Genomic DNA, 19,926 nt, shown 5'->3' on the forward strand with positions numbered 1-19,926 from the left:
AAAAAAAGCTAAGGCTGGAACGACGATAATCGAAAGTATCCGAGCTCCCCCGATCAGCTCGATCAAAAAACCCTGTTGCGTGCAAGTAATCGATGAATTGTGTACAATAATGCGTACAAGTCACATGATCGCGTAAAAACTTGAGCTCCTCCGTTGGGCGAACTGGTTTTCTGTGCTTGATTATAGTTTGAATTTCTTATTTTACGCCATTTCGTTTAACTTATGTCCCAGATTTCCTGTCTAATTCGTTGTATTGCACTTTATCATGATCTTCATATCATATTTACAAAAGGAGCAAACATATCTGCATACAGATATGCCCAAAACAAAAACATTCATCTTCTGCTGGAACCATCAATCGATTCGCTCGACTGCTGTACGATCGATCGCCGGTCACATGTTCCACAAATAGCACGATCGTTACACGTTACGTGGGCACACGACGACACTTCCGCGCGGTTCCGTGGCCCTACAGTGTCGCCGCCGAAGGGCATTCGCTGGTCATGGGATTCGAGTGGAACCTTATGCTCTCTGGTGAAGGTCTTGGTCGCGTGTGTCGCGCCACATTGTTGTTTGGGTCCCTCACAGTTGCTCACACCTTTTAGGGCAAGTTCATGATCATACCAGGCTGCCCAGAGACGCACTGGATGAGCGATAACTTTGATAGACCGTCCTCGTTGTTGGATCTTTACATTCCAATCGATCGGAAGAAGTGGTACGTAGGTGCCTATGCGCGCTTCCTTGTATCCGCCCCGGGCGTCCCACAGCGCGTGGTTAACATGAATTCGTGGTGATGAGATTGATACGATCGTTTACTGTCCTGCGTTTATGATCGCCCGTGATGGTTTTATGAACCTGGTGACAACTGCTGCTGGGTGTACCCGGCCTGGGATCCGCAGTTCCACACCTCGTTAGCGGTTGGATGCTAATGAAGGGCAGTTTAATGGCCGGCCGCATGGCGAGCATGGCAAGAGTAACGAAGCGCTCCGAACCCACATCTCCCTAAACGGGGAACCCCGATCGATCGTTTCGGCACTTGTCACCCAAGCGACGGTGTGCGTATTTTCGGAGTCTAATTGCTGATGGCGTTAAGATAAAGGAAAGCAGCGCTAACAGAGCAGGAGAAGGATGAGGATCGTTTTTCTTTATGAACTCCATGCCCTCAAGAACTCGCCTAAAAGTTGAACCACTCGAACTCGCTGTTGACACACCTTTCGATGTATGTGTCTTAAGAGTACGTTGGCTATCGAACCGTTGTGCTCCCTTGCTTTCATTCACAAAACACGTTTACGACGCCAATTGTCGCGAATGCGTTGAAGCGATGAATCGTCAGCTAATGCCCGTTTCGTTCGTCAATTGGAGTTCAAAGAAGGAGCCAATATTTGCTTAACTCTTGCCTTGCCGGACCCTAACACCGTCATCGGTGTAAATAGGGATACGCCGAGCACGACACGAGCGCGCCGCATGAACGATTCTCTGTCATTAGTTTGTTCGCGTCCATTTAGCAGCTCCGTTTCGGTCTGGAGCCATGCGGCCGGGCATTAGTCAGTGACTCCCCATTTTTGAATGGTCCGTGACGTGATACGCGCGAGTACGCCACAAATATCATATTGATCTTTTTATCACATCATTCGCGCTTACGATGATCAATTTTTCCGAATCACCAAAAAGGTATTAAACAACATATTCAAAGAAGGGGAAAAGGTCTTTGAACCAACGTTAATGATCCGCATTATGATCATCACATCTCGCGATGGATGGAGAATGGAAAGTGTTTTCAAGTGGACGACGCTTTATTATTAGATCGGGTGAGCGATGGAGAGTAAAATGGAAATATTTGCATTCCCCCCACCCGGGCCCCTCTAACCTTAGTGGCCGGCATGTGGAACCGCGCTCCGTTCAAGTGCCTACCATACACGTAGCACGTGTAGCACACACACCTCGTTGTTTAGAGCGCCAAAAAGGCAAGATACTAGAGCCTTGAGTACAGACCCACGCGTTCCAGTTGCTTGCAACGGTTGCTGCTGCTGCTGCTGCAAAATATCGTTGTTCACGGTGCAACCCGCAACAGCGAAGGATGTCCCCAGCAGTAGTAGTATCGGAGTATCGGATCATCAGCTGCTGGTTCTCCGGCATCGGCTCCTGCTCCGGCTTCCGCTTGATTAAGTCGTCGTCGGTCGACGTCGTCGTGGGCGAGATGGTAGCGCGATGTAAAAGTACATGAGTAGGTCATGTCACGATAATCGTCACCCTTGGTCCACCCTCCCACACACACACATCATCATCATCCTCCCCCACCGTGGCAACAAGTGTGGGTTATTGGTTTGCAATCAATTTTGCACCGGAATGTAACCGAAATTGAAATTTTATATCGATTACTAGGGCATGAAGCGTTGGTGGGGGCAATGAGGCGAATGAATGCGAATTTATGAGGAATGTCGTCCTTCTCGTGCACCATCGCGTGACATCCCGCTGGAGCTGCGCGGTAGAGAACGGAACGGTGGGAACTGAGTGCAGCCCCACCAACCTGCTCAACCTTCTCAAACGAGAAGGCGTACGGTGGCGCGGCGTGGCGTGGCGGTCGCCGTGTTTGTCTTCGTACACGTTCGCGCGCTACACACATCGCTAGCCTTGTGTGCGTTGCTGGATGCCGTACGCTGGCCGAGTCAAGCCAGCCAGCCAGTCAGTCGGCCTGCGACATGGAGAACATTTCCGAGCGGATCACAGTTCTGTTTGAGACGTTCGATCGAATCGATGCGCCGTATGCAAAGCAGAGCGAGTGAGTGATTGTTTCGAAGAAAATTGGGGTCCATCAGATCGCTAGGAGTGAGATGTGCAACAAGTTTATTCGTTAATCGTGAGACGGAATCATATATTTCGAGTGTTTTGTGTTGGCATCAGTTTAATGTTCTTTTGAAACTTCTCGACGCCAAAGGACGCTGTGGCTTTTTGGTGGTTGATCGTGGCTAAGAACACGCTCTATTTAGTGATCATGCTGTGTACCGATCAGGTCGAACCTGTGAGTCACTCCGTTTACGTTTAGCGAAAAGTGAACCCTCCGTCCGGCTGTAAAAGGGGTTCGAGTGTGACGTTGTCGGTGACATACATTCCGGTGCGTGAATCAGAGTCAGTCACTACAGCAATGGCCAACCTTCACCACGCTCATCATCATCACGCTCTGCATCGACATCGACCGTTCTGTGGCGTTGATCGACAGTTGCGCAAAATCGAGGAGATCTTCTCCCAGAACCAGAAGGAGAACGACGATCGCGAAGTGAAGATCATCGAGTCGCGAACGAGCCGCCATTGTAGCGTGCACGGAAGCCACCGGCGTGGTTCCGTCTGTTCGGTGAAACGTCGCGATTCGATCGCCAGCTCGATCGGTGATCTGTCGTCCGTGAGTGGCCCGACCGCTGGTACCACCGGCAAGCAGCGTGCCTCGTACGGTTCGATCTACAATGTAGGGCGTGAGGCCGAGATGGCCGCAAGGCGTCGGAGCCGCCTGGGGAACCGCAACTCGATCGCCAACTTTAGCGATCTGCAGCTCCAGTATGGTGGTGGTGCCGGCGGTAGTCGCCGTAACCTGACCGGGGTTGGCATTGGCCGGCGTGATAGTATGCCCGCCCGATCGCTTCAACATCCGGCCGACTTTCCTTCCATGCTCCGGGGTACGTCCGTTTCGACGGTCGATCTGCGGCGTAAACCATCGATCGGTGGGTTAATCGGGAGTTCCGGTCCCGGAGTCACGCGACGTGCCAGCATGAACAATAACAACAACAACAGTAGCAAGCGACGCAGCTTAAACCTCGACGATAGCCTTTCGTCGGCGAAGCTACACTCGATCCTTAAGAAGGCATCATCCTCATCCAAGGACAGCGAGGACAGCGGTGAACACGATGCCCTGTGCGATATGACCAAACGGTTGTCCTTCGATTCCGGCATTGCCAAGCTGCCGCCGGTGTTGGCGAACAATCGGCGCAACTCGAACGACTCTAGCTATTCGTCCTTTTCGCGGCGCATCTCGATCGATTCACTCGACGCTGGTCGGCGGTACTCGCGCCGGCTCTCCGATGCATCCTCACTGTTCGGTGGTGATGAGGATGCGGCAAGCAGTGCGGGCAGTACTGGCGGTGGCAGTACAACGAACGATCTCGACCGGATCAAGGTGCTGAACAGTAGCTTCGCAAACAGCTTCGATCGCGAAACCAGCGATCATGAGGTAATTCATTAGAATAAGACGAACGCCGCGCCGCACCATACTGGTCGACAGCTGCTGGGTGGTAGTGGGTTTCCTCCCGAGGCCGAGGTCAAGACCGCACGGCGCGCAATCACGCCCGATCATCACGCCAATTACCGATTAATATAATTCATCTCGACGTGCGATCATCATCATCCGTTGCCCGGGGAGGGGGTTCCCGATGGAAAACGATCGGACTATAAATGGTCATTCCGGGGCCGCATTGGGTGGTTGACGTGTAAATCATCATTTTTCAAAACAAGAGACCCTCTCGTGTCAGCGTTCCAGCTCAGCTGCTGGGATATGCGGCGACGTCCCGGGCCGTCTGGCCGAAGAGCCGACAGCCACTCCCGGTGGTGGCCCAAACATGGTTCCAAGCATCGGTCCACCGAGCGTCCGTGATCGTAAAAACATTCCTTTCACGGCTATGGCGGCGTCTCCCGGGCGAATCCCGGCTTGTTGGCGAACCGGGGGGCGAATCGGTTTGCATAATGTGAACGCCTGTGCCTGCGGGTGTGGTGTTGCTGCTAGAATATGTTTTGAGAAGCGTCTCGAACTGCGACCGACCGTTGTGCCGGACTAGAGAGTCCGTCTTTCCATTCTTTCTCTCTTGCTTGTGGATGAAGCTAGATGATGAAACATCTCAACGCAAGCCTTGTAGTCCTTCACACGGCTTACCATCCGCTGGAGGTCACTGCAGTGGCGCCAGCAGTGCCGAGTAGCGTCGTTCCGGTGAAAGCCGGAATAATGATGGCCAAACAAGAAGTGATCACGATGGTATGGTAATGAGCCGAGGAGCACGATGCGTGCCTCGATCTGTTAGTGTCCTTCATTGGAGGATATTGAATGCGTGGCAGTTTAGAGGGCTAGTTGTTGGTGTTGACGAGAGGACGAGGGAAAGTCGACACGTAAAGAGAGTTGTTCGCGCTCACGGAAGGTCACCTCTCGATCATCGAAGTGAGGATCATGTTTACAACATGAATGCCAACCGTTTTAACATAGAATCATCCGGATTTTTAACTAACACTGATCGTAGTGGTCCAACACCATGCACAAAGCAGCAAAAGGAGGACCGCGATCAGAAAACGATAAACGGAGAAGGAAAAACAGTGGTTGGACAGTTTTGGAGCGTCGTCCTTCCCGGGGTGACGACGAGCCCCCTTTGGATGTGAACCGACGGCGAAGGGTGTTCCCCGTCCCTGCGCTTCATCACAATTGCGCACCGATGTACTCATTCTATAGAAATGGTAATGATCCTTGACTCGTCATCATCATGGCGATCTTGTTCAGCGATCTTCAGCGCGTACGGCAACTGTTGTTGGCCCCGTCGCCAACCATTTGACATGAAACTGCGCAACTCAGCAGCGACTGATTCGACGACTCGACGCGATGTCGATGCATTTGGATTGATGGGTGGCGCGAGGTGGTGGCGTCGTCGTGCGGGGCCGTCGATGGCGCCATCTTTCATGCGACGGATGCGTGGGATGTGCGCGTTTATGGGATTTTCTGGTACCGCACCGCACGGAACACACCTCGCGCAGCTTTAATGTGCGAGGCTTTTTGTGGTTTTTTTTTTGGCTGTATGTATGCGTGCGTGTCCACACAATTAGATGCTATTATTTCGCTTCTTTCCGGAGTGTTCCGCTTTGGAGGGGTGCTGTTCACTTCCTAGAATCACGCTGCTTGTGTGAATTGATTTCGTAAATGGCGCACCTCTTTCCGCACTCGAGATGAGATGCACTCCAACGTTCTTGGTTCTCCCGGAATGGCTGAGTCATGTCGCGTTGGTTTTTCAATTTTGCAGGAAGTCGTTCGGTGGCCGACAACCGAAACACTACTCCATACACGAAATCTTTACAAAATCGCGCCCATTCCGTTCCCGTCGTCAATCCTTTTGTTCGCCATTTTGTTGCTGTTCGCCACCCACGGGAACGGAGGAGTTATGGACCCCACCGACGGAACCCTTCATCACCGAAGGTAGCAGCTGCCTTGGTAGCAAGCGGTCTGTTCTTGGGGAAACGAGAAATAATAAATGGTGTTGATGTCGTTACAAAGTACTCCATGATTAAAGGCCACCGAAGGCACGCGATCGAGTTTGAGAGAGAGAGGGAGGGTAGTAGTAGTCGCCGCAGGTCGCCAACTGTTTCGCATTCGCTACACAACCGATGACGATGATGACGACCGAAGATAAGAATGCAAATTGTTGCTACAGAGACCACCACTGCCTCCTCCTCCACAGGAGCACAACCTGATGTTTGATCGCGTGCGATCGCGAGGGCAAACAGTTCGTGACGTAACGTGATCGGTGTGGCAAGTACTAACGGAGGGATGCTTAGGATGATATCCATCCCTATCGTGAGTAAATGCCATGTCCCAGGGGAACGCTTCTATTTAGTTACTCAAATGATGCATCGCATTCGATGATGATGATGATGGATCATTTGTCGGATCGGGACAAAACGTTCGACAAGTTATTAAAAGCTGACGAGCGATTGATGCCCTTACGAGGAAGATGTAAACAACCTCTACTCAAGATGAGGAACCTTTCTTCTGCAACCAACCAATGAAGTCATGATCATGATTTGCGTTCGATTATTGGAAGCCATCGGTTGAATACTAATCAAATGGTATGAATAATGATCCGCGCGCCATTAGAGACCCTTTTAGCAAAGTAACGAAAATATGGAAATCAATTTAAGACAATTGGCCAGCCCGCACACAACCACATATCCGTCGGCTATGCTGTACCGATGGGTGGTAACGAGAGCCGCACAAACAACGCCGCCTCCAAGTCCTTATCCCCCTCTACCGGTGGTGACCCCAACAAGCCATGCTCGTGGCCTTCTCATACTTGAAGATCCGATTTCGTTGACCTATTAACGGGCATTACCATGTATGTGCGTGGCACGGCATCGAGTCTATTGTCACCCGGCGGTCACTTCGCATGCGTGTGTGCGTGTGTGTGTGTGTCGCCCCAGAGAACGACGTGTTCGACGACCGTCAGCTGCCGCCTGGCCGAAAATGGGTTGACAAAATATTGTCATTCTCTGCTTCCTGCTCTCTCTCTCTCTCTTGTCGGCCCTCTTTAAATCCCCTCCCTCGAAAGCTTAAACCTGTAAACCTGGAACTGCGATCTGGGCACCAGTTCTGGGCGTTCAAAGAACGGTTTCTCCCCCCCCCCCCCCCCCCTTCGTCGCCGCGCGTACGTTTTGATAAGTCACACGGCTTCGGTTTCGTATTCTAGCTTCTCGCACCTTATATGGCAACACAGACGACGACAACGACGACGCTTTACGCGGATCTCCTGTCGAGTCGAGCCACTCGCGGAGCAGAGGTAAATGAAGTCAACGAGACGGCTAACACGACAGAGCGGCACACGCCGCAACCGTCGAGCGATTTTGGACTGACCTGGCGTCTTGTCATAAAACGCACCGATTGGGGGGTGCTCAGCGACTTGCGGCTTGATGGATTCACTTTGGGCTCACGTGGAGCGCGATTCCCCTTGTGGTGTGTTTTAGAACAAGAAGCTTCGCTGCTCCCGGTGCTCGGTTTGATTTCAGTCGGTTCTATTTGATTTCGTTCTTAATTAGGAGGGGCTAAACCGAAGGACGGCACGCAAGGTAAACAACTTAATGTTTGATCGTTCTCGTTGTGTGCGTGTGTTTCGTCTCACGAGAATCGATCTCCGGTTGGCAGGTGTGAAATCTAACAAGTGTTCAATCGTCTTATTGATAGTCCATTAAAAGTGGTTTCTTCTGGGGGGGTGTGCTGGGATCGGTGAACCCTTAAACCGACTCATTAAACCGAGTAGCAGGTGACAGCTTGCTACAGCTCGAGCCGATCGAAGAGACAGATCATCGAGCGTTGGCGGTTGGCATTGTTGATGAGAGACAGCTTGAGACTAATGCTAATATTTGAATTGGAAAGTGGACAGCTTTCGCTTATTACAACCCACCCAAACCCAAAAAAAAAACCTGACACAAACTTTGGTCGCACTGGCGATCGATCACCTGCTAACATCACGTGTGGTGCGCGTGTGGGTGACCGATCCGCCAGTTATCTTGTTAACAAAAGGCTAAACACCGTCGCGTCGGCTTCCCAAATGCGTGATAAATCGTTCATCTCTTTTCCGGTCACACGATTGACGATTGTTGTGGCCATGGTTGCGCAGATCCGTCAGTGAGCACTCTCGCCATATAAAGTCGCGAGCGCGAGGCTGCAATGCTGTTTTTTTTTTTGGGAAAGGAATGCTTTATGTCGACATTGCGTCAAACGCGATACCCGATCGGAGATGATCGGTCACCGACACTGGCGCGAGGATATATCGATCGAAAGAGGGAAAGAGATCCGCGCAGCAATGGCTGCTGGTGATGTGAAATCGTGTCATATTTTGCAAAGTGACTCAGCCACACTCAACCTTCTCGGACGGGACACCATATTTGTAACGGAGAGCGCGTAACGAGAGACCACCGGGCGGGGCAGGTCCGGTTACTACCATCATACCGCGAAGTAGAAGCGAAGCATTTATGACGGGCGTGATCGAGCGAACACGGGGTGGGAATGCTCATTGCTTGTTAAATGGCGCAGCCTCTGCTGACGGTCGAAGAAACCGGGAGACAAAGTGTCCACCCAAGTGCCCGCGCGTCAGTCACTCACTCACTCACTCGGGACGTTGCTTGCGTGTCCGCCTTCGAATGGGCCTCGCGATCGAGTGTATGGTTCTTGAATGAAATGCGAATTTTGCAAGAGGCGCTGCTGCTGCTGCTGACGCTGACTCTCGCTGCCCGTATAATCGTCCACCCACCCATGATTATGAGCCGTGCGATTGTTTTCTGGATAGCCGTTTTGGGAGCTCCTCCTCTTTGGTTGTGGTGTCCTCCGGGCTTGTTAGATAGTTACATGCGCTCGTCATTGTCGTCACAGCCCATACCCGCTGTCCCCCTTGTTGTGAGCTACGCGGGACAACAGGAATGCACATACGCGATTAATTAATGCGAAATATATTAACGATCGCGTACGCAAATGGTAACACAGTGTGTGGCAACAGCGCGACAATGGTGTTACTAGTGCGTTGGCAACAATTAAAGGTCATGTTCCGTTGGTTTGCCATTTTGTAATGGTCGGTACACTTTATGGTGTTTTACCAAAAAAAAACAGGCGATGCATATTCAGATGATTCCAAATTCAATCACCTGCTCACCATAAAGCGTTATTTTAAGGTAGTATAAAATACTCCCCGAAGTGATCACGTTTTAACGATGCAACGTGATCGTGGTGAGTAAACGAAACTGAGCAATTTTGTACGGGCGATCTTCCCTAGTTATCGGACTCTGTTTCAACCAAAATCATAGAAAACGTGTTGGTGGTATTTTTTTAAAAATTAAGATAAATTTTTCGCTACGATGTTTTATAATTAAATTCATAAAAAATCACAGGAATATCAAAAGCAACGAAAGCGCGCATGAGAGATAAAACATCTACTGCTTATAACTGGACAATGAAATGAAACTACCTTACTGTTGAAATTATTGGGACGTAAAATTCCAACAGATCTCGAAGGTTAACACTACATTTGAAATGCATAAATGATGATCCTTTTAATAACATTTTAAAACATTTTCGGTCGGAAACTAATAGAAATGAACGAATAATTATGGGTCGCGTGGAGCACTGTGCAGAATTTCAAACGAAAGTCCTGATCCTTGTAGAATTATGATGATCCTAACACAATTTCAAAAACCTCGCAAGTAGGAGCGAGTGGCGAATTAAAAAAAAATTACATCTTTGTCATTTCTGTTTCGATTGATGTGAAATTTTCTCCAGGATATTGTTGAAAGGTATAGCATTTTGGTGGAAAATGTGGGTATCAATTTACCACTCCAAATTAGTTTTTTTCTTTATTTCTGTTTTGACCACCGATCCACGCGCTCTTGCATAAAAGAGTGAACAAAAAAGCATAAACTTGTGTGCAAGACCGAATAATTTGCGCACAAGTTTTTGTGTTTTCGCTCACTCTTTCATGCGATAGTAAACAACGCGTGCAGCGGTGGTCAAAAATTAAATTGGAAAAAATCAAATATGAAGTGGCTAATTAAATTCCACATTTTTCCTGAAGGCTAATCCGTTCAAGTGTATCATGTGAATGATTCACATCAATCGAAACAGAAATGCTAAAGATACAGAATTTGAAAAATAATCACAAGGACGCCATTATGATTCCCAAGGATTCACACTCTCAGGACCTCTAAGGGACCTCAGTAAAATGTCTTCTCTCGAGGACTGCAGACTGATTGCAAGAAGCTATCAGATACCTTGACATGATAAACGACGAAAGGCTTAGTTTTCCGAACCACGTAACGACTTCTCACAGACGTGATACCCAAACACGAACCATTTTGTATGATTGTTCTTTCTCGATCTTTTCCATGATCAGACTAGGCCATCTCTGAACCGCAAATTGGTTGATCGTTAACATTTTTATTCGATTCGATGGTCTATGATTCGATTTTTTGTTCCATTATCCTATTTACTCCATCAAAAAAAAAAACAGTGGCAAGGAACATTATGCGTGTGGAACCCGGAACATACAGACTTCACATAAGCGTGATTGCGATCGTGTCCGGAAAATGCAGTTAACACGTGCCTATTAGCTCTGGTCACCTGTGGATGCATTCACACAAACACACACACACACACTCTCTCTCTATCCTGTTTCCATCTCGTAATCCAACGTAAACGCTCAGACTGTTGGTGATTGTTCCTGGTCGACCCATTCGTAAATGCCGTCCAGCTGAATGATTTACACCCGTTTTCCGTGGAGGACAATCGGCGCCACTTTGGGTGAAAATGTGTAGTTGCGTCGTATGCTGTGCTTTCGTTTCGAAATTAGCTTTGAGCCACCACATTTCTCAAACAAAAGAAATGGATCGACTGCTGGTCACCGGTGGTCAGACTTTTTTTTGTAATACCTATCGGTTGCCCGCCGCCGTGCATGCTCAACCGGATGACGCAATGAATGGTACAGCACCACCAACATGTCATCTGAAATCCCTTATGCGCTCGTGACATAAGCTCCGCTAATGAGTACCGTTTCCTGCGCTCATCAGCTCTCGGCTCGACTCGATGGAAAGATGGAAAATGATCTCACACGTTGAAGTGTGGGTCCACCAAGTGACGCTCCCGACGACTACGACGACGACGACAGTGACGCATGCATCGTGCGGTGATACTATTTAAATGTATCTTCTTATTAGGTGAGCTTTCATGCGAAGACGACGGATTATGTTATCACACCACCACCCCAGGGGCCCCCAAAAGAGAGCGCTGGCGCCCGCTGCGATGTGTGTGCGTGTGTGGCATGAAATTTGACATCCATTCCACTTGACACCTAGTTGTCCAAGCGAGCGTGAATCGAGCCTTTTCGGCATTTTCTGCTTTCGGCCCACTTGTGGGCTGTCGTTCACGCATTATCACGCGCCTCAAGTTGGCAAATAGGATGTCTGTGTCTGTGTGTGTGTGCCTGTAATAACACGTTACAAAACACCGTGCCGAGCCAGCTAGCTATAGCTAGCGGTATATCCAGTGCTGAGTCATTTCGGAATCTTCACTTACCACCAGCCGGCCATCGCGAACGTCTAAAACGGACCTGGCGGCAATTGGGTGTCGAATGTTTTAAATGCTTCTTCCTCTTCTTTCCGCTCATCACAGCACTCCCTCTGCTCACATGTGTACTAACGCGATCTTCTCTTCTGTTCTTCTTTCGTTTTAGGTAAGCGATCGACGACATACTTTCGAGTATGAACGCCATGAGATGGCCATCGAAACCGGTCGGTCATCGGTCCCCAGGTTTGCCTTGATGGATTTAATGGAAAAAAGCCGGTGGTGGTCAAATGAAACGCGCCAATTTTCCCAACTAGCTATCCCTTTAACCCGCTGACGATGGCTCGTGCTGCTGCTAGTGCGAACGCACCATTACCTGAGAGCTCATCCCCGTGCAATTACTCAACGATTCGTACGCACTTTACACCGGGCGCCGCCGTGCGTACGGTGTTGGTTAGTTTATGGTTTTGATGGGGGGGCGCACGCCCATGATTCGCCAAAAAAAAAAAACGTTTTCACCCCATGCGAAACTTGCGCGAACCGGCGCGAAAAGGCACCGGGATCGTTCGAGGGCGTTCGCTACGGTGTTAGTTACAGCGGCATTAGGTGCTAGCCGCTCGCGGTGCGGTACTTATTCTATTTATGGTTGAACGATCGATCGAACAGAACCGAACGGAACTCGTGCGTTGAATTTGTTTGTGTTCTGATTTGTTTAACCACGCTACCTTCGAAGCTTAGAATAATTGCTGCAATCTCTCTGCTGCTGCCGCTGTTGCTGCTGCTACATTGTAGAGGAAGCGGTTTTCGGCTCAGCGAAGCACGCTAGAACGTAACCGTCCCCTGATAGGATAGGTGGAGCAACAGAAGCAGAAGAAGAAGTTGATCTTGACCATGTGGTTTCCATTTTCCATCCGCTCGTCGCCGGTTAGGCGTGAACTTGAAGCCAACGTGGCGCAGGGTTAGATATGGTTTTCCATCCATCCCTCGTTGGTTGCCTTTGTAGTTGAGGTTGAGGCCATAATCATCCTTTGCCCGGGGGTGAGAGCGCAATGATCTCATGGAGTGGGCCACGAAAATATGTGTGTGGTTGGGTTTTTGTATATGATTGATTCGTCCGACGGATCGGTAATCCAATTTCCATTTCATAATTTCCCTCCTGCAGCTGATATCATTCGCCAGTCTGCCTGAAGCGGAGGGCCACTCCGGTCGGGTCGGGCCGATAAAAGAGTGAAAGCTTTCCATCGGCCGCGTCTGGTCTGGTTCGATGAACGAACGAATCTTGCTGTGTTTTGCTCCGAATTTCAGCATCCAATTTCGGTGGGGTTTGGCCACTCGCGTGGCCACTAAAGAGGCTGTGTCTCTGCTCTCTAGCTGCACCGATCATCATAAGGCTGATAAGGTTCAGGCACTGGCTCATCAGATGAGCGAAGGTGGCCTCTGCGTCATGGCTTGCTGCGCAAAATAAGGCCATTTTGCTTTCCACTGATAAAAGCGTTCGATAAAGTGGGTTCAAATTCCCACACCATTCGGCAGAGCTATCCGAATGAATGAATGTGAAGTGGTTCGGGGCCTGGAGGAGGCCACCTTTTCCTGAGAGATAGGGCCGATTAGGACAGAACAGACGCTGCCGAACGGACGGACGGACCGATGGTGGCAATGGATATCCTAATTGAATATATATTGCGATACGTATCGGCTGGGAGCGCTACAGACAGACAGAGCCGAAAGTGAAACAATAACAAACGGGGAGCACGCGGCGTTCCGGAGGGGGCCCTCTGTGACAACATTCGGTGTTCGGATTCGTCTTCGTTTCGGTTTCCCTTCCTAACATTCCCACGCTGCGCGCTTAGAGAATGGAAAATTAATCAAAAAATGGAAATCCCTCACCGCACAGCCCACAACAGCAACGAACGGGGCTGACGCGCGGCACCCAAACTTGTTGACCAGTGTTGGTCAATCGCGCTTTATTTAATCGTTAGCGTCCAAAAAGGTTGCGACCGACGGTGACATAAGCACTACCCAGCAAACAGCAACCACCAACCACCAACCAACCACTCTCGTTCCAGTGCGTTCCATTCATGCCAGCGTGCGCAATGCACATTGCGATCGAGTGCCGCGGTTGCGCTTTCAAGTTGGCCGATCATTCCATTTCATGACCAAACCGAATCAGTGGTGAGCGACATTTTTATCAATATTTCCTAACCGCGCGACCACGCCCGGCGTTGTTTTATTGATGGATGGATGGATGGATGGATGGATGGATGGGTTTCAGCTTTAATGCGTTTGCTATTCGATTTCGCCAGCCAGCGAGTCAGGCGGTGCCATTACTGAAGCTCCTCGACTCTTTACAATAGAACAGCAATTGAGTTCGGTTGGAAATGGGCCGTCGCTGATGATTGTGGCGCTGCTGCTGGTGATGGTCGCGCTGCTGGTGGATGTTGAAAAAAGGGAAAGCTAAAAAATAGATAATTGTGGCAAATTTTTATCACAAACACGACGCCGCCGCCGCGCCCCAAAGCCGCACCAACCTTCACGACGGTCTCACGTGGCAAAAACAAAAAACGAAGAAGAATCCTAATCCAAAAAATGGTTTTCCCGCTCCAACTAATCCTCTCGGGATGGTTGGCGATGAGAAGAAAGCGCGATGAGAACCGCGGTGGCCGGGGCCGTCACACGAGATTGCGCCTTTGGGCCATTGTGCCTTTAAAAAGCCTGCGCGCCGGAGGGGGGCAACGATGCCTCCCAAAACAATCACCACGTCCCAGGGGGCCCGAGCAGGCGGGCCAGGCAGGAAGGAAGAAAATGATGCAACGGTCGCAATGTCACTGGGAAATGATTTATGGCAAGTGTGTGAGCGCTCATCAATAGCGAATGTGTGAGTGTGTGAGCGCTCTTCGTGCCTTTTGGTGGTCCACTGAACCGTTTCGCTTCATCGCCGTTCGCCGTTAAGGTTAAGGTGGGGCGCTTCATTTATCTGAGAAATCTGCTTTACGCCGTAAATGTTTTTTTTCTTCGTACCCACAATTAACCAAATCATGGCGCTTTGACATTGAAATCATTAGTTTCGAAATCGCGTTTTCCGTTGGAAAGTTTGGTTGATTGGTGGCTTTTGGCGTTAGCTGCGTTGATGGCGCCACCACAAACTGTGCCAAAGGAACAAGGACGAACCAGCCACCCAGGCTCGTTCTCACCGGATGTATTGATGGATGTTGTTGTTCGGTAACTACTGCAACGATACTATCTTGACATGCGCTTCAATGGTGCTTGATGGATGGATGGATGGATGGACCACACACATAGACACACACAGACATACTGGCCTAATTGGTTCAAGATGTTTACGCCCGATAGTGAACTCATTTGTATGATAAAAAGGGTTTTATAATCCGTTAAACATTACATTTCGCAACCGGTGCCCCATAATGAGGCTCGTGTTCCTGTTTTCAATCTCGGGCGCCGCCGGCTACGGAGATGTCTTCATCCATTTTTGATCCGATGCCGCAAGATCGGCGCTCACAAAACTTTCACCAGATATATTTGGTGAAAAGATAGTTCAATCAATCACATACACACTAGCGCCGCGGTTGTTGGGTCCGCTTCAAACACTTTACGACCGAAAGCGCGCCAATCGTCAAGGCTCGTACGAGCCACCGTGTTCCTCCCGTTTGTTATCAAACATGTGCACAACCCATTAAGCGATGATCTGTTTAACGCATCTGTTCATCTGTGACATGATTGCGGCGTTGTGCCGACAAAACGCTGTGCAGAGGACAGTTTGAGAGGAGAGTGAAGAAAAGTGAAAAACCCGTGCCCGGACCAGTTTCATGAGACACGCGCGGACCACAATGTAGCGACCTAGTCGCAGCGGCGAAAAAAAGAAAAGAGGAGCGATCTGTGGGAGAGCAACGATTATAACATTGTAGAGGATCGTCCCACCCCACCGGGAGGGACGCTCGTTTACGCACGCACCTCAGGTCCCAGTCCCAGTCCCTCTTCCTCTCTTTCTCTCTCTCTCTCTCGGTGTAGGCTAGTATGTGGAGAAAGCGTTTTTTTTGTTGTTTTTTTTATCGCCAACTAATCGGGCGAGGAAGCGGACTAACTCATCATCTGTAAACCAGAATCTTAATTCCGAAACCGGGAAATCGTTTGAGGATTGAGAGCAGCGAGTGGTGGCCAGGTATTTGATTTGTAATACGCCTCGCCGACCCCGCTCTTCACGGCACCCAAAATTGGCCATTTCAATTCCAATTCTCTCACTCCGCCTAGTGGGAAGGTTCGTCGCTTAAACTAACTGTCATTCAAGTCTTTTGTTGCTGCTGTTTGCTCGAAGCAGTGGGTAGGGTGGCGCTTCTGCCTTTTCAAATGTCAACCTCGAACATGGCGTTACGCTGCTGTTGCTGTTGCCCCTCGTCTCGTCACCACCATCACCTCTCCCCGGGAACGGTGACTTTTCCGAGTGAAAGCGAAAATTTTCACGATCACCAGCGACACTTCCCCCTCCCGGGCCACGACTTTTTGAAAAGTCTTGTCGGTAAGCGTGGCGCGGATCGTGGTATGGCGTCTAAAAGCAGCAAATATATTCTATTACTTTGCTTTCGCTCACCGACCACCACCATCACCACCAGCACCACGAACTAATTTAACGTCATTTTCATCCACGGGATTAGCACAGCGGCACTGCACTTAGGACACATCACCCCCCGGGCTTGTGTGTCGTCTGGTGTATTGTTTAGAGAGCGGGAGGTGAATGGAAAAATTATTCATTTGAGGTCAATTGCTAACCCGCGGCTTCGGTAGTAGCAGCAGCAGTAGTAGTAGTAGTAGTAGTAGCATTAAATGGACCCCTAATAGATGGCCATTTTTTGCCGGATTTTTTCGTTGTTGAAATGTCATGTTCGTTCGTGAGATTGAGCGAAGCGAAGCGGATGGAATGTAGTTTTGACGCTTTTCGGCTCAATCTCGGTCGGAATCGAGACAGGAATTAGCAACACGAACCCACGGCACAATCATCGCTAGTAGCAATGGCCATTCTTCCCTCCCTTTTAAAGATAAACTTTCTTTCGTGCGCCCCAGCTTAAGCTGGACTGCTCGCTAGCATGTTAGCTGTTACTGTTACTGGCCTGTGGGGATGGGATGCTTTTTGAGTGGAAGTGGAAACCTTCTTAAGACACTCCAACGGGAACAGCTAGTGGCACTCCAACACTCTCGATCTCTCGAGAATTTCGGTTCCCAGGCTTCTGCTCTCTCTCTCGCGGCCATGGCCACGTTCTCGCATCCGATGCAGCTATTCCCGTTTCTCCTATTGTTTTGTCTTGTTTTGTTAAGTGTAGCAACAGCAGCAGCAGCTCTCCCAGTACGGTACAGGGAAAACCATGATTATGCAACCGCAATTCGGACGGGGATCGATCGAGTACACGAACGAGCATTACGAACCCTTCACCATGCACTCCTTCTTCTGTTTCTTCTGCTTCTTCTTCTTCTTCGCATTTATTATTATATTTCTTTCAATTTCACCCAAAACATTTCGGATGCCGCAACACAATCGATCAATTAGTGTTTTGTAGCATAGCATTCGTGAGATCGTGCAATGCACCCATCAGCCACGCGATAGCGCTGAAGATGATCATGATCATGATGATGATGATGATGAAGATACTCGAGGGAGAAAGAGAGGAATGATGTTGATACTCCACCACCAACAACTGCGCGATGCCGAAGGGTTGTCGGTTTCGATTGCACTTTTCCCTGAAATGAAATGAAAAACCGAAGGCCGCCAACGCCGCCTGCGCCACCCACCACCAGCACCACTACCACTGCCACTGCATCCAGGTGCCATTACATCGGCACCGGAGCGACGATTGTGTTATGATATCTCGCGCAACGCACGGAAGCGAGTTCCGGGGAGCATCATTTGAATATTTAAGCCGAGAGGTTGGTCGGGGTGGCTAATTCGAAGTACCCAAAACCCCAGGCACAGGCCAGAGACAGCGAGAGCATTGGTAGTAGCTATTGGATGAGTTTTCGTTCCGTTTTTTCATCTCATCTCGCGATCACCTAGCATATCATAGCAATGCACAGAGGATGATCAACTCTCCTTGCATATCTCCTTGTCTCTTTATCTCTTTATTTCCATCTGCTTCCAATATTTCATCCCAAAAGCAGAGGACTGCACTGCGCATTTTGGGTGTAAAGTAGTGAATGGTGATCACTCTCTTCTACTCCGATTTTTGAAGCTTCGAAGCGCCTATTTAAACACTAATTACGTGCTCGTTCCGATCTCCGGTAATCACTCCAATCGCACGCGTAATCCAATCTTGTTATCCGCGACGCCCAAGCGCTCTGTTAATGTCCCCTCAAACCGTAGCAACCCAAAAAAAAACCGATCAAATCAGGCCACTTGGCTGGCGGCCAGAAAGTAGATTTAGGCTGGTGGCTGTGTGATCAAACTTTCTTAACATATTGTTTTGAATACAAATTTTCGGGGGCCCCGGAAAAAAGGCATATCCGGAACCGGACGTGTACTAGCTATGGGGATCGGAATCGGAAATCGCGGTACCGAATCCGTTGCCGATTCGATCTTCCGCCGACACAGACAGAGAGATCGCGCGCGCGACAGTGAAAAGTTAAAGAAAACTATTGCCCGTCCACCTGCCATAATGGGAACGACAGACGACAGAGTGATGAAAAATTCGGGGAAAACCTTCACGCGACACATTTCGCCGTTCCTACCCAGTGGCCAGCGGGCCACCCCGTGGGTTACGAAATGTAATTTCCGGTTTATTTCTGTTGCTTCATCGCGTGAATGATGAACAAAACATTTTGGGTGGCCGATGATAATTGTGAATCAATTGTGCTGATGCTGATGCTGATGCGAAACGCATTCCACTCGATGATCACGTGCCACCGCCCCCACGCCGTGCCGAACGTTCATTCACTTTCGCAGACAGCACACGGCCAGCAGCAGCAGCAACGTGATCTTCCTGCAAAACTACGCTACTTCACCTTCGGATGATCCTCAACATCACCAACGGAAGCTTATCGCCTTCCTAGAGAGCGTCAGGAGGAGCCTCTCCCGCAAAACCTGTTGGCGCTTATGGCCTTTGCTGATCCCGAACAGACGCCCCAGTCAGACAGGTTATCCAGGGCGAGAGCCATTGTTGCGATCATCGAGATCTGACGAGCTCAAACCGAACTGAAGGAAAAATCGAATTTTCCCCTCCACACCGACGGGCAGGGGGGCACTCTCGATCGCGCCGACACAATTCAGGCCGCTGATGCTCTGCCAAGCGACTCTGCTGATGCGGGCTCTGCGCTCGTGCCTCGCGTTCAGTTTGTAAGCAGCTCTCACGCGTGTCGGACGTGTACGCGGATTACTGTTCGCGTGCCCGCGTAACGGAGTACGTGTGCGCGCGTCGTATTGGGACGGGGAACCTTCTATTTCCCTTCTGTCGTTGTTGTTTGCAGGGCAGGTGTGTGTGTGTGATTCCTCCCTTTTTATTTAAGGGGATCGCGATTGTGGTGTGATCGTCGGACGCGGTGTGCGATACCGTTTGATGTGATCGCGAAGATTCTCTGTTGAACTTGAGAAGGCGAAGAGACGGACTCTGTGATGTGTCCAGGTCCCCCACCAATCGATCGATCGATCGATCGATCGTCGATCTCGAGCAGCAGCGATCGCAATTGCTAGTCCGTGGTATGATGCTGCTCTTGTGTACTGCTTGTTTGTTGTGTGTATGTGGTGTGTTCTGTGTTTGTGTTCGATGGAAGTACTAGGAAAAGTCTGAAGAAAAAAAAACCATAACTAACGCGCGAACGGGTACGAAACAGCGAAACAGCGACGCAGTAACGAAGAACTTCCTGCGGAAGTTCGAGTGTAGCGAGAAGTGAAGCGAGGTGGTGGTGGCGCCGTGGTTGAGCTGGATTCTGATTTCCAGCTCTCCAGCCGCACCTGTCTCGCCACCGAGCTGTGGAGCTGCGGTGGTATATCTGTGCCATCATCTCATTCCAGTCCGTTTCAAACGGGAACCGCTTCAAAGAAGAGGGGAGGGGGTGCTTCACGCCCTCCCCCTTCTCGTTTGTGCTGGTGTGAA

At 49.9% G+C, this 19,926-nt stretch overlaps 1 protein-coding gene across 4 annotated transcripts in view; it reads left to right on the forward strand.

Annotated features, from left to right (window-relative positions):
* Positions 1 to 19,926, forward strand: part of LOC125954587 (WD repeat-containing protein 47) — a 66,871-nt gene that overhangs the window by 24,356 nt on the left and 22,589 nt on the right. Inside the window, exon 1 of one of the 4 annotated variants that reach the window (XM_049685025.1) lies at positions 2,560 to 4,219. The exons of the other annotated variants lie outside the window; for them this stretch is intronic. Coding sequence (XP_049540982.1) covers positions 3,143 to 4,219 — 1,077 coding nt within the window. The 5' untranslated portion in view covers positions 2,560 to 3,142. Of the gene's footprint in view, positions 1 to 2,559; positions 4,220 to 19,926 lie in introns of those variants that run through there. 4 annotated transcript variants of the gene reach the window in all.

This window comes from Anopheles darlingi, chromosome 3 (assembly GCF_943734745.1).
Source record: "Anopheles darlingi chromosome 3, idAnoDarlMG_H_01, whole genome shotgun sequence".
In the NCBI taxonomy this organism is placed as follows: Eukaryota; Metazoa; Arthropoda; class Insecta; order Diptera; family Culicidae; genus Anopheles; species Anopheles darlingi.